Below are 27,704 nucleotides of genomic sequence, written 5' to 3' on the forward strand. Positions count from 1 at the left end.
TCCTAGTCATTGGCCATGATATTATAAGACAACCAGAATTGTAGTCGTCACAGTGTTATTCAGTGTCTGTCCTGTACAGGAAGTTACGTCGTGACTACCCCTCTAAGATCCTGATGAACCTGAGCACATCGCTGCTGTTCCTCAACATGGTGTTCCTATTGGATGGCTGGCTGGCTTCCTTCGATGTGGAGGGCCTGTGTGTAGCCGTGGCCGTCTTCCTCCACTTCTTCCTGCTCACGTCCTTCACCTGGATGGGCCTCGAGTCCATACACATGTACATCGCCCTGGTCAAAGTCTTCAACACCTACATTCGGAGGTACATCCTCAAGTTCTGCATCGTCGGCTGGGGTAAGTGCCTCTAAAGTTGGATAAAGTAATTGTTATACAGTATGCTGAATGTGTCATATTCTTACTTCCTATTGAAATGCATAGGAGCATGAATTATTTACGCTATACACTGAATTTTAAACTTAGTTTGGATCGTGGTGTACCTGAATTGTTATCCCCATGTCTCACTTCCAGGTCTGCCTGCTGTGATAGTGGCCATAGTGGTAGCTTTTGACAAAAACTCCTATGGGAAAATTGAGTATGGAAAGGGGAAGACTGGACAAGGCTCTTCTGAATTGTAAGTCCTGCATCAAGTTCAAGAGATAGGATAGAAAACATAAGGTATGTAGATGGAGTATTAGAGTTGAGTAATCCAAGTGTGTGTTTTCCCATATGGCAGTCATAGGACCAGGACTAATGTATGTATACAGTATGTTATATAGATCCAGCCTTCCGGCTAAAACATTTAAGTTGACCTATGGCAACCAATATTACTAATGCCCCCCCTCCACCTCTCCTCCTCCCAGCTGTTGGATCCAGAGCCAGAGCCAGGTGGTGTTCTATGTGACGTGTGTGGGCTACTTCTCTGTCATCTTCCTCCTGAACGTGGCCATGTTCATCGTGGTTATGATCCAGATCTGCGGTCGTAACGGGAAGCGTAGCAACCACACACTGCGTGAGGAGATGCTGAGGAACCTGAGGAGCGTCATCAGTCTCACCTTCCTCCTGGGCATGACCTGGGGCTTCGCCTTCTTCGCCTGGGGACCCGTCAACCTGGCCTTCATGTACCTCTTCTCCATCTTCAACTCACTGCAGGGTACAGGGCCTCCCTATGGTGTGCTGTGCACCCTAAATATAGTACACAGTAGTGTTGATTACTAATTAAGGATAATTGAATGTTTTGATAAAAGGTGTGTCTTTTTTAACTCTTGTACAAAGCAGTTCTGTATTGTATTATATGTTAAGAATATAAGTCATTGCTTCACTGCCATGTCATGTACTATTTATTCCACCAGAGGGCTCCTTGGTACGACATCTGCTAGCTGAAAGCCAAACCAACCCAAGCTCTCTTTTGTTCGTCATCTCTGTCATCTTCATTGTTATTTAACAGCTTTTTCCTCTATTGTTCATCTCTGGCCAACAGGTTTATTCATCTTCATTTTCCACTGTGCACTGAAGGAGAATGTCCAGAAACAGTGGAGGAGATACTTGTGTTGTGGCAGATTCCGCCTGTCAGACAACTCAGGTAAAGATCTGACAACAAATAGACTCCTCTTACTCTCAGGTAAAATATCTAGCCTGATATTCAGAACCGTTATCATACTACCATCATATCAGGCTTTAGAATGAGAGGGTGGAAATTACTGTACTTGCACATTGCTAATAAAAGTCAGATGTGATTATGTGATAAAGATTATAAGATAATAATCTTTTTTTATATTTAATATTGTCCAATGTTAATAGAATTCCTGTTGAAATTAAACTCATTTCTAGTTAGCTGCACAGGAGTCCAGTAAAAGTTCCCTGTAGACTCCAGATTTCCAAAGTAACAAAGAACAGTGGTTATAAAACCTGAGAAGTCTTCGCTTTATAGGCAATCAAATACACAGAAACTCCATAAAACCCTAACCCTGGCCTAACAAAAAGTAACTTCACTCTTTATATGAATTTTTCCCAAATAAGCATGTGTGAAATGTGTCTTGTTGAATGGCAGACTGGAGCAAGACAGCCACTAACAACACCAAAAAGGCCAGCTCAGACACCGTGAGGAAGTCCCTGTCCTCCAGCTCTTTTGGCTCCAGTACAGCAAACTGGACTTCCAAGGCCAAAGCAACTCTAAACCCCTTTGCAAAGCGCAGCAGGAATGCAGGTAAGACACAATGAGAGGGTCTAATATTGAGCCACACACAGCTGTTTGTCTACTTTCAGTTGGTCTTTTTCATTGACCCACATTTCATTCATACAAAAGTTTACTTTTTGTAGTTATGAAAAGAAGGATACTTTACTTAACTCTGGACACTTTTTCCTTTTTCCTCTATTTTTATTAGCAGGACTGTGTGAAACGTTTATTTTCTTGCTTTTCTGTGTACAATATGTTATTCCTGGACTACATAGTGGCTGATCTCCTGTATGTATTTATGTTTGTGGTGTGTAGATGTAGCCCACCAATAGCACGAAGGAGAACCTCCTGAGGTAAACTGAATTGCATCAAAGCCAGCCTGACTCCATGCTTTCTTACAGTGTGATGTGATGTTGTGTTATTGGCCTTTCACCTTTAGAACATGAAGGCCTGGATTCAACCTAACAGCTGTTGGTTGCACTTATCCTTAACACTGGTGTGTCTAACAGAACAATGCAACATTTAATAGTTTGAAATATAAAAATTGTGTGACATCTTGGAATTAACACAATGTTGAGGATAAAAATTGGCATGTGTGCATTTGGTTTCAATGCCAAATGCTAGCTTTGATGGTTAGATTGAATCCAGATTGAATGGTGACATGAAGAGTCTGTAACACAAAGAGCTCTATTCTGCCATTGCTCTCTCTGAAGTCATTGAAAAACATCTCAAGATTTTAATCAAAGATAATATACTATAACAACATTGATGTTTAATTTGGTTCTATATAAATACAGTTGTAATTACATTTGACTGATCTGACCAATGAGAGAGTTTGGCAGGTGTGCTCCTTTGCCTTCTCAGTGGTTCTGGATGTCACTCATACCACACTAATTCTGCTCCCCTAGGATGCCTCTGTTTTCTGCTAGCAGCAATGATACCACAGTAAAACACACAGCTTGCATTTTTAGCATTCCACTGTCACATGGGTAATTGTAGACGTGTGTGTGTGTGTGTGTGCATCCCTGACCCACGGTATGGAATGAAGATCACCCTCACACACTGTACAACCAAATGCACAATTCAAGCATGATGTTTGTGCCTTATTACCTGCTTATACACAGACCTTGTAATGATTAGATGGTGAATTACCTTGGCTACCTGAGGATTTTTGTTGTGACCTTCATTATTTAGCACGTTTAAAATCTGATATGTTCCGACTGTAGTCAGGCACTATAGAATATCCAGTGAGGGACCGTCACTATTATAGTACATATGGAAATGGTTATGATGAAGGTATAGACATCAAGACATGCAACAACGTGTTACAACATGTTCTTATCATAAGGGGCTTCATTTCACAGAGATCTCAGATAATGTGAAAGATAATTTGTCAGCATCCACATGGATAGATACTCCTCTCACTATTCATTTGCCTCGCTGAGGTAGGCCAAGGCTTCAAGAGAAAATCATTGCGCATCCATGTCAGGCGTGCAGTACGTTCTCCTATTGCTTCCAGATGTGTGTCTTAGTGAGATAATCTGCAATTACCTGTGATGTTGTCATATTGGACTGATCCAACGATTAATGGCATCCCCCAGCTAATGGACTAATTTAGTCTGACAGCATATAAATCAGTGGGTGTCACAGCCTGAGAAATTAAGGCTATCGTGCGTGAAGCACACTGCCAACAATACCCTAATTGACATAGCAGCTCATGGATTTAGCAGAATATACATATTGATTTATTGTGTACACACTTTAAAGGCCCAATGCAGTCGTTTTTATTATCACAATATCATATCATTTCTTGGTAACAATTAAATTGACAAAAAATAGCTTTTTAGCAAAAAAACTATTTCTCAACCAAGAATTTGATGACACCAGGCAAGCTGAAACTACCGCCCATGCAAACAGGCTGATTAGAAGGTCCCGTGTAGATTGTATTTTCAACCAGCAACTATCAGGAAATAACACTAAAATTGTTCACAGTTTTACAGTGTTAGTTTCATCAGCTGTTGTACAATATGATACAAAACACAGGATAAACTTAATTTTGACTGCACTGGGCCGATGACCTTACATTACTTTACGATGGACACTTGCAATGTAGTGAGGAGTAATGACTCTATGAGACAAATTGATTATTGGTTTGGTTAAAGAAACTGTTTTGTAGGATCAAAGTGAGGATGACATTTAATGATTAATATGTGATAGTGATTATAGCTGTTTATCTCTCAAACTGAAAGCAGACATATATAGTCATACAGAAAGTATTCAGACCCCTTCCCTTTTTCCACATTTTGTTACGTTACAGCCTTATTCTAAAATGGATTAAATAAAAAACGTTCCTCATTAATCTACACACACTACCCTATAATGACAAAGCGAAAACAGGTTTTTATAATGTTTTACTTATTTACATAAGTATTCAGACCCTTTGCTATGAGACTCGAAATTGAGCTCAGGTGCATCCTGTTTCCATTGATCATCCTTGAGACATTTCTACAACTTGATTGGAGTCCAATTGATTGGACATGATTTGGAAAGTCACACACCTGTCTATATAAGGTCCCACAGTTGACAGTGCATGTCAGAGCAAAAACCAAGCCATGAGGTCAAAGGAATTGTCCGTAGCGCTCTGAGACAGGATTGTGTCGAGGCACAGATCTGGGGAAGGGTAGCAAAACATTTCTGCAGCATTGAAGGTCCCCAAGAATGCAGTGGCATGGAAGAAGTTTGGAACCATCAAGACTCTTCCTAGAGCTGGCCAAACTGAGCAATCGGGGGAGAAGGGCCTTGGTCAGGGAGGTGACCAAGAACCCGATGGTCACTCTAACAGAGCTCCAGAGTTCCTCTGTGGAGATGGGAGAAACTTCCAGAAGGACAACCATCTCTGCAGCACTCCACCAATCAGGCCCTTATGGTAGAGTGGCCAGACGGAAGCCACTCGTCAGTAAAAGGCACATGACAGCCCGCTTGGAGTTTGCCAAAAGGCACCTAAAGGACTCTCAGACCATGAGAAACAAGATTCTCTGGTCTGTTGAAACCAAGATTGAACTCTTTGGCCTGAATGCCAAGCGTCACGTCTGGAGGAAACCTTGCACCATCCCTACAGTGAAGCATGGTGGTAGCAGCATCATGCTGTGGGGATGTATTTCAGCGGCAGGGACTGGGAGACTAGTCAGGATCGAGGGAAAGATGAACGAAGCAAAGTACAGAGAGATCCTTGATGAAAACCTGCTCCAGAGCGCTCAGGAACTCAGACTGGGGCGAATGTTCACCTTCCAACAGGACAACGACCCTAAGCACACAGCCAAGACAACGCAGGAGTGGCTTCGGGACAATTCTCTGAATGTCCTGGAGTGGCCCAGCCAGAGCCCGGACTTGAACCCGATCGAACATCTCTAGAGAGACCTGGAAATAGCTGTGAAGCGACGCAGAGAGGAATGGGAGAAACTCCCCAAATACAGGTGTGCCAAGCTTGTAGCGTCATACCCAAGAATATTCAAGGCTGAAATCGCTGCCAAAGGTGCTTCAACAAAGTACTGAGTAAAGGGTCTGAATACTTATGTTAATGTCATATTTCAGTAAAAAAAAAAAAAAAAAAATTACCAAACATTTCTACAAACCTGTTTTTGTTTTGTCATTATGGGGTATTGTGTGTAGATTGATGAGGGGAAAAAACAATTTAATCAATTTTAGAATAAGGCTGTAATGTAACAAAATGTGGAAAAAGTCAAGGGGTCTGAATACTTTCCGAATGCACTATATGTGTTTCTGACTTTACTCTCGATAAGTCAAACCGTTAGTCACACTTTTTCCCATACATGGTGAGTTGACAGTGGGGTGAGGAGGCAGCCAGAAGTTCTGTCACTGAAGATGCCAAAGTCTTTGCATTGCAAAGCCTGTGTTATTCCTGAGTTGACCGATTAAAATAATTGAGTTTTGATGGATGTTTTTGCTGTGACATTATCAAATGGCAAAGACCAACCAAAATATTTCATCACTTGGCAAACAAAACAAGAATAAGACAAAAACAGATGAAAATGGTTCAAACATTTTGGCTAGATACACAGAGTTATGCATAGTTGTCCGTTGTGGTGGAATTTTAATGTTGTTTGAATGTGCATGTGTGTTTAGGAATGATTTCCACAAGAATGCACAGATGCATGTGAACTGTTCCTCAGAAAATATTGGGACTCAATTTAAACAGTAACTAGACATAAACCTAAACCTCAAACATTTTCCAAGATTAAGAAACAGGCTGTGTTGCACAGCAATCACAGGCAAATCATCTTCGCAAAGCCTATGCATTAGAATTGTTTAAAATGAGTGCCACATATTCAACCTACAATCATATATACACAATCATATATTGATTTATATCTACTTTGTGTATGTGCTTAGTGATGTGTTTTTCACTAGCTTATTTTTCAATTTTGGGTCATTGTGAGTTTAAGAAAAACAAAAAAATGTGCACTGCAGTATTGTTGAAGATAACAAAGATCATTGTGTTCTTTCTTAACCATGACCTTGTCACTCCTTACCATTGAACAGGTAAAGGTTACTCCAACCAGACCAATGCTAAAAGTGTCTCCTCAGAGGGTGAGGCCTCCTCCTCCTCCATCATCCCCGTGCACCAGGTCATTGACAAGGTCAAAGGTTACTGCTCGGTGCGCTCCGACAACTTCTACAAGAACATTATCATGTCGGACAGCTTCAGCCACAGCACCAAGTTCTAGACCACCCAGCACTTCTCTTCTTCCTCCTCCTGCTGCTGCTAGCCCCTAACACGTGGGGATCTCCCCCAGTCCACAATGTCACCCCAGGGTTATAGCCTCCAGAGTAGCAGGATGGTAGCTAGTGGTATGAATATGTGTATACTGTACAATATTTGACTTAATCAGCTGGTCCAGTCAGTACCGAAAAGGGAAATGGGGAAATGTATAGTTCTATAGAAAAGGAACGGGAGAAGCAGAGAATGGATTTTGCAATGTACATACTGTGATGCTAATCTTCAACTGGCTATGTGTTGTGTAAATATTGATGGTATATCTAATATACCCCCTATAATTGCTTCTCAGTTGATGTTGCCCATGCCTTGGGTTCTCAGCAGGGTCACCTTTCCTGTACAGAAATATTATCAATCTTAACTGTTCCATTCTTATTATGCAGTTTGTAGAACAGCAAGGAAGGAAAAACATCCAATCTGGACCAAGTGTTCATGCATAGGCCTATATTTCAAACCCAAAGACTAACATGAGGGAGTTTTTAAAAGCTGTAGCATTGTCAATGTGTGTTCAAAAGGAACAGGTTTAGGTGTAGTTCTAATTTTAGTCGTCTATTTGTGAATCTTGTGTGTGTGCTTTTTTTGCTGGAAAGCAATATTATGCTCCTTTACAATGCCTTACATGAGGTTGTTTTGCATAAAGTGCTTAGTTTATCTGGGTCAGCCTATCAACATCATCATCAAGACTATGATGAAATGATATATTTGTCATATATATGTTTTAAACATTAAGCTTCAGATGCTCTACTACTGAATAACACATGCAGAAAGGAATGGATAGAATTGGTCCATTCATTTCTACTTCATTTTGGTCACTTCGACCTAGGACAACTTTTGTGGCTGATCTGTGTGTCAAGTGTAATTTCTCTGACTGTTCTATGGATAGAGGCTACCAGCCATTAAACCTGGATATGGTAAGATAGGTCTAGATTCAATCCGTATCGTGGAAGATCCGCGCTATAGCTCCAATGAAATTTAAAGGCAATGTTTCGGCGTTCGCGGAGACGGCATTCATGGTAAACACTGCATGTGTTGGCGCAATCGGAAATGACCTTTACATTTTACCTGCGCTATAATGCGGATCTTCTGCGATACGGATTGAATACAGCCTATAGTTTCAGAAACATTCCACATTGAATCATTCCACAATACAGCAACTCACAACACAACATATAGTACATTACTGATTAAAAAGGGACTACAAACACTGACATTATTTCTTCATCCAAGTTTAATGCCAACATTTGTAAATAGCTAAATGTTAATCTGCTCTTCATTGTTGCTTTAGTTCACTTAGTCTTCTTTTCCCACCAATAGGGGAACTGAATATATTGCAATGTGTTAAATGTTGCTGTGTGAGCTATTTTTGTTTTGTGTTTGTGAAGCGATGGAACAATCTTGTTGTTTTACCGTATCTTTATATTTATTTCTATAGAGCTTTTTACATTTGTTGTTCATCTTGAATCCCCAATGCCAGTGGATCAGGACTATGCCCCTGGATAGATAGATAGATAGATAGATAGATAGATAGATAGATAGATAGATAGATAGATAGATTTGGAGAGATACAGCTTGGCGGCAAAACAAAGCATTGATCTTGACCTGGGCAGGCGAACAGCACCAGTTGTATTTTGGAAGCAGTCAGTGCTCTCAATTGTTATTTTCCAGCATCAAGAAAATAATTTAAACATCGCTGAGAAATTCCATCGGGACGAATTTGTTATGATAGAAACATTGTTTGGAAAGGTTATCTAGTGTTGAACAGATTTGGGGTCTTCAATTCAAGAATGTTTGGGGAGGGATTATAAAGTGGTTTGAGCTAATACAATGGAGTTCTCATCTTTACTATGAATTAGATAATGACTGTGCTGCCATCTTTACAGATTTTTGCATAAGATATTCCAAATGATCCTCTAAGTTATATCTTATCTAGAGCTGCATGATGTTCTATCAATGCAGAGGGAATCTAGAAATGTTTTTTTTCTGATTAATTTGTACGTCTTTATTAATTGAATAGGGACACAGAGCTAAGAAATCACTATGGCTACATCCAAACCAACACTGTACCTTAGATGTATCACTCTGATGAATATGGCTGGTCTGGCTGTATTCGAAAACCTTTTCCAGACCCTGTTATTTGTTTTTCCACAACTCCTGTCAATAATATATTTTCATGAAGCTGTCTCTATGTCTCAACAACATTGACGAATTGTGTCTCACCAATAAAGGGAATGAAAAATATGGAAATGTATAAAAGTGACTCTAGCTAATTCTATTAATCATAAGCCTAATATTTGTCATGGCAAGTCCTATGTACCAGATTAATTTGCTCCAAGACATAACAATTACAAAAGTCATTTTCTGGACTTTTTAATTAATTCTCTATTTACACTTACTGACGGTTCTTCTCTGCACAGTCGACAAGTCTTCACAATGTGGTTTACTCAGAATATCCAATATGTGGTTTGGTGCATATGTGCTGGAAAGCAGAGGTTGATATTCTAGTCATGCTTGCTGCCAGAAGTCAAAGAGGGAAACATAACGTTTCAAAACATTTTTCACACTCAAACATTGAAATTATATGGTTTCCCCTTCTTGACTTCTGGAGCTGTGTTTTAATGCCACATAATCTGGGAAGCCACGGTGGTCCAGTCTTAGAGAGATGTGATGCCTCATCCCTGCCAACATTTACATTTCTATCATTGACGAACTTCACTGTAATCATAACTGACCTGACAATTTTGACCAGAAGGGTTCAGGCTTCCCACCATTCTTGCTACGTCTGCCTCTCACAAGCTTAGATACCGCTGTCATATTGTATTACATCAGATTGACAGACCATAGCATTTACAGACTATAGCATTTACATAATCTTATATAAGAAAAACAGAGGCATCCTAAAGATATATTTTATACTATCCTATTTACAGTACATGTGGTATTGATGCTTATACAAAAGAACAGACGCCCATCCAGGTACTTTCTGCAGGTGCTGGAGTTGTAGGAGAACTCATGGAAAACAGAAAGGAAAACGCCACACACTGCTTCTCATGCTCCCAGGTGATTTTATTATAACATTTTTGATGCTTGTTGTCCCTCAGACTTTTGTGTAGAGACGTACTTCACAGAAAAGGATATTACAAGCATCATCAAATGCATAGATGTGGCACTCATTTTCATTTTCATTTGATCAAAATATATAATAATGTACTGCATGACAGTAAAAAAGAATCACCTCAACCTAACCAACATCCCTTGGTAGAGCTCATCTGCATTTATAAAGAGTGAGGAGCCATCTATTTCCAATACTGATTATTCCTGTCCTTTGGGAGCTGTAATGCTGAATTGTCTATTGTCAAACCCACTCATGTATCAAACATAAGGGAACGTGTCCATGTTAGAAAGGATATTCCCCACTGGGCACAGACGTCAATTCAACGTCTATTCTGCGTTAGTTCAACGTAATTTCATTGAAATGATTTGGAAAGAATGTTGATTCAACCAGTGTGTGCCCAGTGGATCCTGATCAGATGCTACAGTTTGATTTAGTGACCAGTTGACTTTCAAAGCAACAATAGTTGGAGAGCGATGTTTCTGTCCCCTTGGCCAGCCACACCTATTATGATTTATGGATTATATTTGCAGATTGCTTCGAACAGACAGATCCATTAAAATCATTCCATTCAAGCATTTTGGCTTGTTTATAGGTACATTTTAAAGGGTATCTAGAGAACAAAGTTTCACGCACTAGCCTATTGTACAAATAGATTCACATTTTTGCCTGTGTTTTATACAATACATACTATGTTCTACATAATTTTTACCCATATCCTTCATTCAATGTGGTAGATATGATCAGATGATTCACTTTCATCATACATTTCCAATTCACGCTAACTGATGTTTTGGTTACAAACAAAGCCTGTGTCGTGTGTTGTTAGGCGGTTGATGCGTCAGGTCTGCTCTCAGCAGATGTGTGTCTGGTCCGGGGTAACAGGGGTCAGGTAAGGTAATGTGACCCCAGTGATAACCTCACAGGATGTAAACAGACTTATTCTCCATAACATGGCTCAGACCTTGCATAACAACAGGTGGATCAGAGAAAGACAACTTCTGGAGAGATATTGAACCTGCTCATAACCTGTAGTGGCTACATTCATTTAGTTTTCTTTGAATTTAGACGTAATCAAATATTGTGTCACAAAATCAGATTATTGCAAAGGCAGAATCTAAAACAGTTAGGGTTTGCTCAATGGGCATTGTCGCTGTTGAAAATACCAGTGCACTGTTATTCACTATCATGTTGTTTGTTTGTTCGGTTCGAGTTCCCAATGGAATCTATTATGAAAAATTAAGAACAGATTCACTCAACTATCCATTGACACTGCTTTTGGAATGATCTGGCATGGAATTTACAGTTGATCTGATGATATATGACTTCTTCTGAGCACAAAAATGTCAAACATGAAGTTTCAATAAGCAAAACAGATAAATATTTTTTTATCATCAGGAAAAGATTACTCAGCATCTGGTGCCATCGTGATATGTGTTGTGAAGAAATATACACACTTTCTCTGGAGATATTGTATGAATGAACTCGGTGCTCTATAGAATTGGATCTAAAGTAAATCATCATAGATGAAGAGATGAGATCTACAAAGATTTCAAAATGGATCCCTGTCGCTCCTACTCCATGATATACATTTTCCTGACATGAATCCCTGAATGTGAGGTTTCCCTTCCCTTGTTGGATTGAATTGACAAGCCACACTCTTAGATACAGTAAAAGGGACTTCAAAAGGGTTCTTTGGCTGTCCCCATAAGATAACCCTTTTTGGTCACAAGTAGAACCCTTTTTGGTTACAGGTAAGAACCCTATTTGGGTTCCATATAGAACCCTCTGTGGAAAGGGTTCTACATGGAACTCAAAATGTTTCTACCTGGAACCAAAAGGGTTCTACCTGGAACCAAAAAGGGTTCTTCAAAGGGTTCTCCTATGGTGCATGTTTAACGTTTACAAGCTCAGAGACAGTCTTTACAGGGCCCTGTTTAGGCCTGATGGGGAAGTCTGTTGGCTGTTCACTTCACCACTGAGGAGAAGGTAGAGGCAGAGATAGAGTATTTGTTCTTCCCCCTCTCTGGGTAAATGAAAGCCCCACACATTCCTCCCAGAGGTTTCCTGCAGAAACCTTCCTGTGAGGTAAACCAAACACGTTCCTGGGGATGCTGGAAATGGAGGAAGAGAGGGAGGGAGGGAGGGAGGGAGGGAGGGAGGGAGGGAAGGAAGGAGGGAGGGAGGCACTGGCAGCCACACAATGATAAGGGGGGAAGCCATAGCAGCAGTCAGATACTAAACATTATAAATGAAGGTATAGATATTAGTAACATACACTACTAAACTTTCATACATGTACATGAGTATGGGTGGCCTATTTCTCTCCAGTTATCTCTGCCTGTTGACCAGACTGTTTTTACAGTAGACTACCTCAGACTGGAGTGTGGCACACGGAGAACAAACAACAACAAAAACAAAAGGCAGAGTCAACATTGTTGGGTTTTAAAATAGCTACCTAGAGCTGTGGAAACATTCAGCCTTCCTCATTAATCTCGACCATAATCATGCTCCTGTTTGATGCCAGGGCTCCTTGGCACAGACACTTTTATCGGCCTGCCTCCCCTCCCCTCCCCTCCCCTCCCCTCCCCTCCTACAGGAGACTCACAATGATGTGGAGACAGGGTACACTCACAACAATTATCTGGAATGAATGCATTCCCCCACATCTTCCAGTGGCAGGGTGGATATATGACAGTGTCTGTTGTCTGTTCTTCCCCAGACATGGCACTGATGTGGTAGGTGCAGTCAGGGTCAACAAAGTATCAGCAGTCAAAAAACACCCGGGAAGAAAGGAACCCTTCAGAGAAATGGAAGGGTAATTACACTACCAGACGATTGGGCCATTTAGAAACTCTGTCTGGCTAGACAGGCAACGTAAGTGGTTAGACTGATCTGCAGGTCACATGTGCAACTCACCTGGGTTACTACAATTGTATTTACCAGTTGTAACATTCTTGTGCTATTTATCTATAAATAGCTTAGCTGTCTCGAGAGGGCATCGCCTTAGCTTCACCTAAGCTCCCTGGGCACACTAGATCTGACCCTCAAGACCCATCTGTAAAACATATGCCCCCTCAAGATTCTGAGCCTGCCTGGCAGGGTTGGTCCTACAAAGCCTTTGCCCCCTGATGGGTAAGCATAATATACAAGGAATTTCTCAAAGCTGCTAATGAGAACCTTGACGACCTTGTACCTAGCCAGTGGGGGATTCAGGTGGGGTGTGCCCACCCAGGTAGTGGCAGTGCTGGCAACACTAGCTGCAGTAACCCATTGGGAGGGGGTAACACTCGGACAATCAGAGAGGGGGCAAATTACTGTGGCCCTGGTGGCACGGAATGATCAAAGGTCTGACTGCACAGAGATGCTTGGGAAAATGGTCACAACGGGGGACCAGCATGTTTGTGTTTCAGGGGAAGGGGGTGCACCTGATCTCCAACAGCTAGGACTTGACTTTTTTTTATTGCTCAATTTTGCATGCCTTCTCAAACAGCTGCAACTGTATATGCATTCGCACATCAAGTCCTTTCTTGAGTTGGGCTCGGGGATGGAACAACTGTTGAACATCTAAGCTTGTGGTTGTTTGTGAGGGAGAGGGGTCGAGTGTGTATGAGTACAGTGGCTTGCAAAAGTATTCACCCCCCTTGGCATTTTTCCTATTTTGTTGCCTTACAACCTGGAATTAAAATTGATTTTTGGGGGGTTTGTATCATTTGAATTACACAACATGCCACCACTTTGAAGATGCAAAATAACAAGAAATAAGTAACTACCCCCCCCCCAAGTCAATACTTTGTAGAGCCACCTTTTTGCAGCAATTACAGCTGCAAGTCTCTTGGGGTATGTCTCTATAAGCTTGGCACATCTAGCCACTGGGATTTTTGCCCATTCTTCAAGGCAAAACTGCTCCAGCTCCTTCAAGTTGGATGGGTTCTGCTGGTGTACAGCAATCTTTTAGTCATACCACAGATTCTCAATTTGATTAAGGTCTGGGCTTTGACTAGGCCATTCCAAGACATTTAAATGTTTCCCCTTAAACCACTCGAGTGTTGCTTTAGCAGTATGCTAAGGGTCATTGTCCTGCTGGAAGGTGAACCTCCGTCCCAGTCTCAAATCTCTGAAAGACTGAAACAGGTTTCCCTCAAGAATTTCCCTGTATTTAGCGCCATCCATCATTCCTTCAATTCTGACCAGTTTCCCAGTCCCTGTCGATGAAAAACATCCCCACAGCATGATAGCATGATGCTGCCACCACCATGCTTCATTGTGGGGATGGTGTTCTCGGGGTGATGAGAGTTGTTGGGTTTGCGCCAGACGTAGTGTTTTCCTTGATGGCCAAAAAGCTCAATTTTAGTCTCATCTGACCAGATTACCTTCTTCCATATGTTCGGGGAGTCTCCCACATGCCTTTTGGCAAACACCAAACGTGTTTGCTTATTTCTTTTTAAGCAATGGCTTTTTTCTGGCGACTCTTCCGTAAAGCCCAGCTCTGTGGAGTGTACGGCTTAAAGTGGTCCTATGGACAGATACTCCAATCTCCGCTGTGGAGCTTTGCAGCTCCTTCAGGATTATCTTTGGTCTCTTTCTTGCCTCTCTGATTAATGCCCTCCTTGCCTGGTCCGTGAGTTTTGGTGTGCGGCCTTCTCTTGGCAGGTTTGTTGTGGTGCCATATTCTTTCAATTTTTGAATAATGGATTTAATGGTGCTCCATGGGATGTTCAAAGTTTCTGATCTTTTTTTATAACCCAACCCTGATCTGTAGTTCTCCACAACTTTGTCCCTGACCTGTTTGGAGAGCTCCTTGGTCTTCATGGTGCTGCTTGCTTGGTGGTGCCCCTTGCTTAGTGGTGTTGCAGACTCTGGGGCCTTTCAGAACAGGTGTATATATACTGAGATCATGTGACACTTAGATTGCACTTTATTTAACTAATTATGTGACTTCTGAAGGTAATTGTTTGCACCAGATCTTATTTAGGGGCTTCATAGCAAAGGGGGTAAATAAATATGCACGCACCGCTTTTCCGTTATTTATTTTTTAGAATTTTAAAAAATCCATTTAAATGACAGGTTGTAATGCATCAAAATAGGAAAAACGCCAAGGGGGATGAATACTTTTGCAAGGCACTATATGTGTGTGTGTGTGTGTGTGTGTGTTTGTGTTTGTGTTTGTGTGTGTGTGTGTGTGTGTATGTATGTATCCCACATCTGTTGCTATGGGATTATGATGTTAGGGACAATATAGGATGAATCACAATAAATGTTTGCTAAAATAATAATTGCTTGCCAAAAATGTAACCTTTGTAATGGCAATACTGGTTATAGGTAACAATCCTTCGCATGAACTGCCTACATTATTACGCATATTATTTGTGAATTGTGGAAATTAAGATATGCAAGATTTTTTATATATTTATGTTTTGATAACTATATATAATACAATTTGAGGTGAGGGCATTGGAAATGCTTTTGGCGGTCGATCTGCTTCTGTTCTGTAGGTGGATGGGTCCCGGTGTCACGGTTCAGACAGACGACAAGAGGACCACAATTGCGTCACACCAGAAAGTTTATTAAAACTTAAGGGAAAAGGGAAGTAGGGAGTGAGTGAAGGCTCCAGGGGTTATCCCGTCCAATGTGCTGGGTCTGTGCCCCCCCCCAGTGGCAGCGATGCGTCCGATGACGCCGGTGGTTGGTGGTCCCGAAGTCCGGGGTCGAAGAGTAGTCAGGAGTCGTAATGGCAGAAAGCAGGTCTGGTTTTCCTGGGGCAGAAGAGTATCCAAGAATCAGGCAGGTCCGGGGTCACAAAACAAGGGTGAGCCAGAAGCGCGAGCACACAGGTTCCGGGTGTGAGCTTTGCAGACGATCTGACAAAGGAGAGCTGAAAGACAGGACTTTAAATACTGGGAGAGGTTAGTGGGTAATGCAGCGCAGCTGGCAGAGTAATTAGAGCCGAGCAGAGCAGGGACAGGTGGAGCTAGTTAGGCTGAGTAGAGAGAGAGAGATGAGCAGAGTGGAAGATAGTGGAAACACATTAAGGTGGTAACCCGGTAGAGTGAGAGGGATCATGACATCCGGTCTCTTGAGTGCCTTGGGATCCGGGGGGACAGAGGTGGTCTGCCAATCACTGGGATGACAACCCAACTTGGAATGGGGGGAGGGAGGGGGGGTTTAGCGGGTGGAATAGTGGAGGACAATTGGAGGTTTACTTAGTAGAAATGCAAATATCATGGTACAGCTATGTGGACACTCAATTACTATGGCACTTTTTAATGGTAAGTTTACAAACATATATGATAAATGATATGATAAATAGAATTGAAACTTGTATCTCATTAAGATAAATGGTGAAATAAGTATAGCCAGCTATAATTGTAATGGCTTAGCAGATAATAAGAAAAGACAATCAGGATTTACCTGGCTAATATACAAGGAATATAATATCTATTGTTTACAGGAAACTCATTCAACAATTTTAGATGAATTTTAGATGGGGGGGGTGAAATATACTTCTCCCATGGGCAAAGAAACTCAAAAGGGGTGATGATATTAATTCACAATCATTTTGATCCGAATGTGCAAATTGTCCAAACAGATCCGCAAGGTAGATGGATGATTTTAAGTATGTTATTGGACCATAAGCAGATATGGCTTATTAATCTATACGGTCCAAATAATGATGATCCATGCTTCTTTGAAAATATATATAATAATTTATTAAACCTATAAGCAATACAAGACTATTATTATGGTGAGAGATTATAATACAGTTTTAAATACCTCAATGGACCATAAAGGAAATCACACTACAAACTATCACCCTCATGCACTTATATATATTGGAACTAGTGGACATATGGAGGCTTAAATATCCTGACCTAGTGAGATATACATGGCGGAGACTCAATCAAGCTAGTCGTCTTGACTACTTTCTTATGTCATTCTTGCTGGCACCAAAAGTTTCAAAAGTGTTGATAGGGGACAGAATGCGGTCGGACCATCAAATAATTGGCATATACAGTGAGGGAAAAAAGTATTTGATCCCCTGCTGATTTTGTACGTTTGCCCACTGACAAAGAAATGATCAGTCTATAATTTTAATGGTAAGTTTATTTGAACAGTGAGAGACAGAATAACAACAAACAAATCCAGAAAAACGCATGTCAAAAATGTTATAAATGTATTTGCATTTTAATGAGGGAAATAAGTATTTGACCCCCTCTCAATCAGAAAGGGCTGAGATTAGGAGCACACTCTTAAAGGGAGTGCTCCTAATCTCAGCTTGTTACCTGTATAAAAGACACCTGTCCACAGACGCAATCAATCAATCAGATTCCAATCTCTCCACCATGGCCAAGACCAAAGAGCTCTCCAAGGATGTCAGGGACAATATTGTAGACCTACACAAGGCTGGAATGGGCTACAAGACCATCGCCAAGCAGCTTGGTGAGAAGGTGACAACAGTTGGTGCGATTATTTGCAAATGGAAGAAACACAAAATAACTGTCAATCTCCCTCGGCCTGGGGCTCCATGCAAGATCTCACCTCGTGGAGTTGCAATGATCATGAGAACGGTGAGGAATCAGCCCAGAACTACACGGGAGGATCTTGTCAATGATCTCAAGGCAGCTGGGACCATAGTCACCAAGAAAACAATTGGTAACACACTACGCCGTGAAGGACTGAAATCCTGCAGCGCCCGCAAGGTCCCCCCACTCAAGAAAGCACATATACAGGCCCGTCTGAAGTTTGCCAATGAACATCTGAATGATTCAGAGGAGAACTGGGTGAAAGTGTTGTGGTCAGATGAGACCAAAATGGAGCTCTTTGGCATCAACTCAACTCGCCGTGTTTGGAGGAGGAGGAATGCTGCCTATGACCCCAAGAACACCATCCCCACCGTCAAACATGGAGGTGGAAACATTATGCTTTGGGGGGGGTTTTCTGCTAAGGGGACAGGACAACTTCACCGCATCAAAGGGACGATGGACGGGGCCATGTACCGTCAAATCTTGGGTGAGAACCTCCTTCCCTCAGCCAGGGCATTGAAAATGGGTCGTGGATGGGTATTCCAGCATGACAATGACCCAAACCACACGGCCAAGGCAACAAAGGAGTGGCTCAAGAGGAAGCACATTAAGGTCCTGGAGTGGCCTAGCCAGTCTCCATACCTTAATCCCATAGAAAATCTGTGGAGGGAGCTGAAGGTTCGAGTTGCCAAACGTCAGCCTCGAAACCTTAATGACTTGGAGAAGATCTGCAAAGAGTGGGACAAAAATCCCTCCTGAGATGTGTGCAAACCTGGTGGCCAACTACAAGAAACGTCTGACCTCTGTGATTGCCAACAAGGGTTTTGCCACCAAGTACTAAGTAATGTTTTGCAGAGGGGTCAAATACTTATTTCCCTCATTAAAATGCAAATCAATTTATAACATTTTTGACATGCGTTTTTCTGGATTTGTTTGTTGTTATTCTGTCTCTCACTGTTCAAATAAACCTACCATTAAAATTATTGACTGATCATTTCTTTGTCAGTGGGCAAACGTACAAAATCAGCAGGGGATCAAATACTTTTTTCCCTCACTGTATATTACTCTTACAGAATTTCCACGTGGGCGAGGATATTGGAAATGTAACCAAAGCCTATTGGATAATAATTTGTTTTTAACTAGAACAGAATAATTTATAAATGACTTTTTCCAACATAACATAGCAGATCCCCTTATTGTATGGGACAATTTTAAATGTGCCTTTAGAGGCCATGCAATTCAGTACTCATGTAACAGTGTACGCTGGGAGTCGGGAAGCAAGTACAGGAAATGCATTTAATGATAAATAAACATGGAACAAAACAAGAGTAACGTACAGACATTAACACAGGAACAGAATCAATAACGCCTAGAGAAAGAACCAAAGGGAGTGACATATATAGGGAAGGTAATCAGGAAGGTGATGGAGTCCAGGTGAGTCTAATGAGGCGCTGGTGCGCGTAACGATGGTGACAGGTGTGCGTAATAAAGAGCATCCTGGTGACCTAGAGGCCAGAGGGGTATACGTGACAGTACCCCCTCCCTGACGCGCGGCTCCAGCCGCAGGACGTCGACCAAAGGGACGATCCCAGGGTTCAGGAGCGGACCGGTCACCTCTGCTGAGGCGCGGGAGCCTGACGAGCCGGACGAGGCGCGGGAGCCTGATGATCCGGTTGAGGCCTGGGAGCCTGACGGGCCGGCTGAGGCTTGTGATCCTTACGGGCCGGCAAAGGCATGGGAGCCTGACGGGCCGGCTGAGGCATGGGAGCCTGACGGGCCATCTGAGGCATGGGAGCCTGACGGGCCATCTGAGGCATGGGAGCCTGATGAGCCAGCTGAGGCATGGGAGCCTGACGATGCAACCGAGGCTTGAGAACCTGTCGAGCCAGCTGAGGCATGGGAGCCTGACGAGCTGGTTGAGGCATCCCTGGTAGCTTCGGAAACGGACCCTTGACGAGCCAAACAAGGCTTGAGAACCTGTCGAGCCAGCTGAAGCATGGAAGCCTGACGAGCCAGCTGAGGCATCCCTGGTTGCTTCGGCAGCGGCACCCGGACCCGATGTCACCAACAAAAACAACAACAACAAAAAAACAGTCCCTGATGCTTCCCTTCAGTGAAGCGTTATTCTGTAACAATGTACGCTGGGAGTCGGGACGCAAGTACATGAAGTGCATTTAATGATAAATAAACATGGAACAAAACAAGAGTAGCATACAGACAGGAACAGAGTAACAGAATCAATAACGCCTAGGGAAGGAACCAAAGGGAGTACAATATATAGGGGAGGTAATCAGGAAGGTGATGGAGTCCAGTTGAGTCTGATGAGGCGCTGGTGCGCGTAATGATGGTGACAGCTGTGCGTAATAAAGAGCTGCCTGGTGACCTAGAGGCCAGAGGGGGAGTAGACGTGACAACTCATCTCTAAAACAAAATCAATTTAGATCAAAAGAGTCCATATTAACAAAGGAAATGGTAGGACTAATAGTACAGATAGATAGCAATAAAAACTGTGCCATAGAGGCACAGAATAAGTTAGAGGAAAAACAAAAATAAATGGAGGAACTTCTTCAAGAAAGATCAAGTGTAATATATTATAAAAAATAAAGCGAACTGGATGGAACATTGGGAAAAATCTCACCAAATTATTTTTTTATCTTCAACATAGAAATGCTACCAAAAATAATTTACTGAAACTTGTGACAAATGATGGAGTCACCCATGATTCACCAAACTATATTTTGAAAGAGTACATGTTTTCGTTTCAGTCTCCTCCATCGCCACTAACCGAAGATAACTGTATGGATTTTTTTTTCTATTAATAATGTTAAATGAACAGCTGTACAGAAAGACTAATGTGAAGGCCAAATTACAGAGGAGGAACTTCTTGATGCAATTAAAGCATTTAAGTCCGGGAAAACTCCAGGGTTGGATGGCATACCAGTGGAGGTATACCAAACCTTTTTTGATATACTCAGAGGACCGTTATTAGCAGGTTTTAACCACTCCTACAAATATGGTAGATTATCATAGCTGACTTTGAAAATGCTTTTCATAAAGTACACCTGGAATTTGTATATTTGTACGCTTTGTATATACAGTGGGGGAAAAAAGTATTTAGTCAGCCACCAATTGTGCAAGTTCTCCCACTTAAAAAGATGAGAGAGGCCTGTAATTTTCATCATAGATACACGTCAACTATGACAGACAAATTGAGAAAAATAAATCCAGAAAATCACATTGTAGGATTTTTAATCAATCAATCAATCAATTTTATTTTATATAGCCCTTCTTACATCAGCTAATATCTCGAAGTGCTTTACAGAAACCCAGCCTAAAACCCCAAACAGCTAGTAATGCAGGTGTAGAAGCACGGTGGCTAGGAAAAACTCCCTAGAAAGGCCAAAACCTAGGAAGAAACCTAGAGAGGAACCAGGCTATGAGGGGTGGCCAGTCCTCTTCTGGCTGTGCCGGGTGGAGATTATAACAGAACCATGCCAAGATGTTCAAAAATGTTCATAAGTGACAAGCATGGTCAAATAATAATCAGGAATAAATCTCAGTTGGCTTTTCATAGCCGATCATTAAGAGTTGAAAACAGCAGGTCTGGGACAGGTAGGGGTTCCATAACACGAGGCAGAACAGTTGAAACTGGAATAGCAGCAAGGCCAGGCGGACTGGGGACAGCAAGGAGTCACCACGGCCGGTAGTCCCGACGTATGGTCCTAGGGCTCAGGTCTCTCAGTTGGCTTTTCATAGCCGATCATTAAGAGTTGAAAACAGCAGGTCTGGGACAGGTAGGGGGTTTCGTAACCGCAGGCAGAACAGTTGAAACTGGAATAGCAGCAAGGCCAGGCGGACTGGGGACAGCAAGGTGTCAGCATGCCCGGTAGTCCTGACGTATGGTCCTAGGGCTCAGGTTCTCAGAGAGAAAGAGAGAAAGAGAGAATTAGAGAGAGCATACTTAAATTCACACAGGACACTGGATAAGACAGGAGAAGTACTCCAGGTATAACCAACTAACCCCCAGCCCCCGACACATAAACTACTGCAGCATAAATACTGGAGGCTGAGACAGGAGCGGTCCGGAGACACTGTGGCCCCATCCGAAGAAACCCCGGACAGGGCCAAACAGGAAGGATATAACCCCACCCACTCTGCCAAAGCACAGCCCCCCGCACCACCAGAGGGATATCCTCAACCACCAACTTACAATCCTGAGACAAGGCCGAGTATAGCCCACAGAGGTCTCCACCACAGCACAAACCAAGGGGGGCGCCAACCCAGACAGGAAGATCACGTCAGTAACTCAACCCACTCAAGTGACGCACCCCTCCTAGGGACGGCATGAAAGAGCACCAGCAAGCCAGTGACTCAGCCCCTGTAACAGGGTTAGAGGCAGAGAACCCCAGTGGAGAGAGGGGAACCGGCCTGGCAGAGACAGCAAGGGCTGTTCGTTGCTCCAGAGCCTTTCCGTTCACCTTCACACTCCTGGGCCAGACTACACTCAATCATATGACCTACTGAAGAGATAAGTCTTCAGTAAAGACTTAAAGGTTGAGACCGAGTTTGCGTCTCTCACATGGGTAGGCAAACTGTTCCATAAAAATGGAGATCTATAGGAGAAAGCCCTGCCTCCCGCTGTTTGCTTAGAAATTCTAGGGACAATTAGGAGGCCTGCGTCTTGTGACCGTAGCGTACGTATTGGTATGTACGGCAGGACCAACTCGGAAAGATAGGTAGGAGCAAGCCCATGTAACGCTTTATAGGTTAACAGTAAAACCTTGAAATCAGCCCTTGCCTTAACAGGAAGCCAGTGTAGGGAAGCTAGCACTGGAGTAATATGATCAAATTTATTGGTTCTAGTCAGGATTCTAGCAGCCGTATTTAGCACTAACTGAAGTTTATTTAGTGCTTTATCCGGTAGCCGGAAAGTAGAGCATTGCAGTAGTCTAACCTAGAAGTAACAAATGCATGGATTAATTTTTCTGCATCATTTTTGGACAGAAAATTTCTGATTTTTGCAATGTTACGTAGATGGAAAAAAGCTGTCCTTGAAACAGTCTTGATATGTTCGTCAAAAAGAGAGATCAGGGTCAAGAGTAACGCCGAGGTCCTTCACAGTTTTATTTGAGACGACTTTACAACCATCAAGATGAATTGTCAGATTTAACAGAAGATCTCTTTGTTTCTTGGGACCTAGAACAAGCATCTCTGTTTTGTCCGAGTTTAAAAGTAGAAAGTTTTCAGCCATCCACTTCCTTATGTCTGAAACACAGGCTTCTAGCGAGGGCAATTTTGGGGCTTCACCATGTTTCATTGAAATGTACAGCTGTGTGTCATCCGCATAGCAGTGAAAGTTAACATTATGTTTTCGAATAACATCCCCAAGAGGTAAAATATATAGTGAAAACAATAGTGGTCCTAAAACGGAACCTTGAGGAACACCGAAATGTACAGTTGATTTGTCGGAGGACAGACCATTCACAGAGACAAACTGATATCTTTCCGACAGGTAAGATCTAAACCAGGCCAGAACTTGTCCGTGTAGACCAATTTGGGTTTCCAGTCTCCCAAAAGAATGTGGTGATCGATAGTGTCAAAGGCAGCACTAAGGTCTAGTAGCACGAGGACAGATGCAGAGCCTCGGTCTGACGCCATTAAAAGGTCATTTACCACCTTCACAAGTGCAGTCTCAGTGCTATGATGGGGTCTAAAACCAGACTGAAGCATTTCGTATACATTGTTTGTCTTCAGAAAGGCAGTGAGTTGCTGCGCAACAGCTTTTTCTAAAATTTTTGAGAGGAATGGAAGATTCGATATAGGCCGATAGTTTTTTATATTTTCCGGGTCAATGAATTTATTTGCAAATTATGGTGGAAAATAAGTATTTGGTCAATAACAAAAGTTTCTCAATACAATACTGTTTTCTGTAAGTCTTCACAAGGTTTTCACACACTGTTGCTGGTATTTTGGCCCATTCCTCCATGCAGATCTCCTCTAGAGCAGTGATGTTTTGGGGCTGTCGCTGGGCAACACGGACTTTCAACTCCCTCCAAAGATTTTCTATGGGGTTGAGATCTGGAGACTGGCTAGGCCACTCCAGGACCTTGAAATGCTTCTTACGAAGCCACTCCTTCGTTGCCCGGGCGGTGTGTTTGGGATCATTGTCATGCTGAAAGACCCAGCCACGTTTCATCTTCAATGCCCTTGCTGATGGAAGGAGGTTTTCACTCAAAATCTGGCCTCATTCATTATTTCCTTTACACGGATCAGTCGTCCTGGTCCCTTTGCAGAAAAACTGCCCCAAAGCATGATGTTTCCACCCCCATGCTTCACAGTAGGTATGGTGTTCTTTGGATGCAACTCATCATTCTTTGTCCTCCAAACACGACGAGTTGAGTTTTTACCAAAAAGTTCTATTTCGGTTTCATCTGACCATATGACATTCTCCCAATCCTCTTCTGGATCATCCAAATGCACTCTAGCAAACTTCAGATGGGCCTGGACATGTACTGGCTTAAGCAGGGGGACACGTCTGGCACTGCAGGATTTGAGTCCCTGGCGGCGTAGTGTGTTACTGATGGTAGGCTTTGTTACTTTGGTCCCAGCTCTCTGCAGGCCATTCACTAGGTCCCCCCGTGTGGTTCTGGGATTTTTGCTCACCGTTCTTGTGATCATTTTGACCCCACGGGGGTGAGATCTTGCGTGGAGCCCCAGATCGAGGGAGATTATCAGTGGTCTTGTATGTCTTCCATTTCCTAATAATTGCTCCCACAGTTGATTTCTTCAAACCAAGCTGCTTACCTATTGCAGATTCAGTCTTCCCAGCCTGGTGCAGGTCTACAATTTTGTTTCTGGTGTCCTTTGACAGCTCTTTGGTCTTGGCCATAGTGGAGTTTGGAGTGTGACTGTTTGAGGTTGTGGACAGGTGTCTTTTATACTGATAACAAGTTCAAACAGGTGCCATTAATACAGGTAACGAGTGGAGGACAGAGGAGCCTCTTAAAGAAGAAGTTACAGGTCTGTGAGAGCCAGAAATCTTGCTTGTTTGTAGGTGACCAAATACTTATTTTCCACCATAATTTGCAAATAAATTTATTAAAAATCCTACAATGTGATTTTCTGGAAAAAAAATCTCAATTTGTCTGTCTTAGTTGACGTGTACCTATGATGAAAATTACAGGCCTCTCTCATCTTTTTAAGTGGGAGAACTTGCACAATTGGTGGCTGACTAAATACTTTTTTCCCCCACTGTATATTTATATATTTGGATTTCATGTAACTGACATACACAAAATAGTCCAAATTGGTGAAGTGAAAGGAAAAAATAACCTGTTAAAAAAATATGTATTCACCCCCTTTGCTATGAAGCTCCTAAATAAGATCTGGTGCAACCAATTACCTTCAGAAGTCACATAATTAGTTAAATAAAGTCCACCTGTGTGCAATCTAAGTGTCACATGATCTGTCACATGATCTCAGTATATATACACCTGTTCTGAAAGGCCCCAGAGTCTGCAACACCACTAAGCAAGGGGCACAACTAAGCAAGCGGCACCATGAAGACCAAAGAGCTCTCCAAACAGGTCAGGGACAAAGCTGTGGAGAAGTACAGATCAGGGTTGGGTTATAAAAAAATATCAGAAACTTTGAACATCCCACAGAGCACTATTAAATCCATTATAAAAAAATGGAAAGAATATGGCACCACAACAAACCTGCCAAGAGAGGACCGCCCACCAAAACTCACGGACCAGGCAAGGAGGGCATTAATCAGAGGCAACAAAGGTACTCTGGTCAGATTAGACTAAAATTGAGCTTTTTGTCCATCAAGGAATACGCCATGTCTGGCGCAAACCCAACACCTCTCGTCACCCCGAGAACACTATCCCCCACAGTGATTTTTTTTCATCGGCAGGGACTGGGCTTAGAGAAGATCTTATGTCAAGTGTTATTGAAGTATTGTGGTTGCAGGTTCACTTGCCACATCTAAAGCCTTTTCTTTTGGGGTGTTGCTATAGGCCACCAAGTGCGAACAGTCAGTATTTAAATAATATGTGTGAAATACTTGAAAGTATATGTGATGTAAACAGAGAGATCTACTTTCTTCGGGACCTGAATATTGACTGGTTTTCATCAAGCTGTCCGCTCAAGAGGAAGCTTCTTACTGTAACCAGTGCCTGTAATCTGGTTCAGGTTATTAATCAACCTACCAGGGTGTTTACAAACACTACAGGAACAAGATCATCCACATGTATCGATCATTTTTACTAATACTGTAGAACTTTGTTCTAAAGCTGTATCCGTACCCATTTGATGCAGTGATCACAATATAGTGGCTATATCCAGGAAAGCCAAAGTTCCAACAGCTGGGCCTAAAATAGTGTATAAGAGATCATACAAAAGATTTTGCTGTGACTCATATGTGGATGATGTAAAAAATATTTGTTGGTCTGATGTGATTAATAAGGAGCATCCAGATGCTGCACTTGATGAATTTATGAAATTGCTTCTTCCAATTATTGATAAACATGCACCTGTTAGGAAACTGACTGTTAGAACTGTTAAGGCTCCATGGATTGATGACGAATTGAAAAACTGTATGGTTGAAAGAGATGGGGCAAAAGGAGTGGCTAATAAGTCTGGCTGCACATCTGACTGGTTGATTTACTGCAAACTCAACAAAAAGAAGAATAAACTGTATTATGAAGCCAATATCAATGATATAAAGAATGATGGGAAAAAAACTTTGGAGTACTTTAAATGAAATTATGGGTAGAAAGACAAATTCAACTCCATCTTTCATCGAATCAGATGGCTTATTCATCACAAAACCATTTGATGTTGCCAAATATTTTAATGATTACTTCATTGACAAAGTGGGCAAACTTAGGCAGGAAATGCCTACAATGAACAGTGAGCCATCATATTCATGCATTAAAAAACAAATAATGAAAGAAAACATTGCCCGTTTGAATTTTGTAAAGTTAGTGTGGGAGAGGTGGAAAAATTATTGTTAACGATCAATAATGACAAAGCTCCTGGCATTGACAACTTAGATGGAAAGTTACTGAGGATGGTAGCTGACTATAGCCACTCCTATCTGTCATATATTTAATCTGAGCCTAGAGGACAGTCTTTGTCCTCAGGCCTGGAAGGAAGCCAAAGTAATTTCGCTTCCCAAGAATGGTAAAGTGGCCTTTACTGGTTCTAACAGTAGACCTATAAGCTTGCTGCCAGCTCTTAGCAAACTGTTGGAAAAATTGTGTTTGACCAAATACAATGCTATGTCTCTGTAAACAAATTAACAACAGACTTTCAACGTGCTTATAGGGAAGGGCACTCAACATGTACTGCACTGACACAAATGACTGATGATTGGTTGAAATAAATTGATAATAAGAAGATTGTGGGAGCTGTACTGTTAGATTTCAGTGCAGCCTTTGATATTATTGACCATAACCTGTTGTTGAAAAAACGTATGTGTTATGGCTTTTCAACCTCTGCCATATCGTGGATTCAGAGCTAGCTATCTATCTAATAGAACTCAAATAGCTTTCTTTAAAGGAAGCTTCTCTAATGTCAAACACAGGGCAGCTCTCTATGCCCTCTACTCTATTCTATTTTTACCAATGACCTGCCACTGGCAATAAACAAAGCATGTGTGTCCATGTATGATGATTATTCAACCATATACGCATCAGCAACCACAGCTAATGAAGTCTCCGAAACCCTTAACAAAGAGTTGCAGTCTGTTTTGGAATGGGTGGCCACTAATAAACTGACATGCCACCAGGGGTCTTTTCACAGTCCCCAAATCCAGAACAAATTCAAGAAAGCATACAGTATTATATAGAGCCGTTATTGCATGGAACTCTGTTCCATCTCATATTGCTCAAATAAACAGCAAACCTGGTTTCAAAAAAACAGATGAAGCAACACCTCACGGCACAACGCCTCTCCCCTATTTGACCTAGATTGTTTGTGTGTATGTATTGATATGTAGGCTATGTGTGCCTTTAAAATTGTTTATGTAGTTCTGTCCTTGAGCTGTTCTTGTCTATTAATGTTCTGTATTATGTCATGTTTCATGTTTTGTGTGGACCCCAG

At 42.1% G+C, this 27,704-nt stretch overlaps 1 protein-coding gene across 1 annotated transcript in view; it reads left to right on the top strand.

Annotated features, from left to right (window-relative positions):
* LOC121552921 (adhesion G-protein coupled receptor G6-like) overlaps positions 1-9,200 on the top strand; it is a 72,431-nt gene extending 63,231 nt beyond the window's left edge. The window contains exons 21-26 of the mRNA XM_041866027.2: positions 80-348; positions 523-625; positions 855-1,144; positions 1,472-1,573; positions 2,042-2,197; positions 6,728-9,200. Of these exons, the coding sequence (XP_041721961.1) occupies positions 80-348; positions 523-625; positions 855-1,144; positions 1,472-1,573; positions 2,042-2,197; positions 6,728-6,912 (1,105 nt within the window). The 3' untranslated portion in view covers positions 6,913-9,200. The remainder of the gene's footprint in view (positions 1-79; positions 349-522; positions 626-854; positions 1,145-1,471; positions 1,574-2,041; positions 2,198-6,727) is intronic.
* The last annotated feature ends 18,504 nt before the right edge of the window (positions 9,201-27,704 follow it).

Source organism: Coregonus clupeaformis, chromosome 36 (genome assembly GCF_020615455.1).
Source record: "Coregonus clupeaformis isolate EN_2021a chromosome 36, ASM2061545v1, whole genome shotgun sequence".
NCBI lineage: Eukaryota > Metazoa > Chordata > Actinopteri > Salmoniformes > Salmonidae > Coregonus > Coregonus clupeaformis.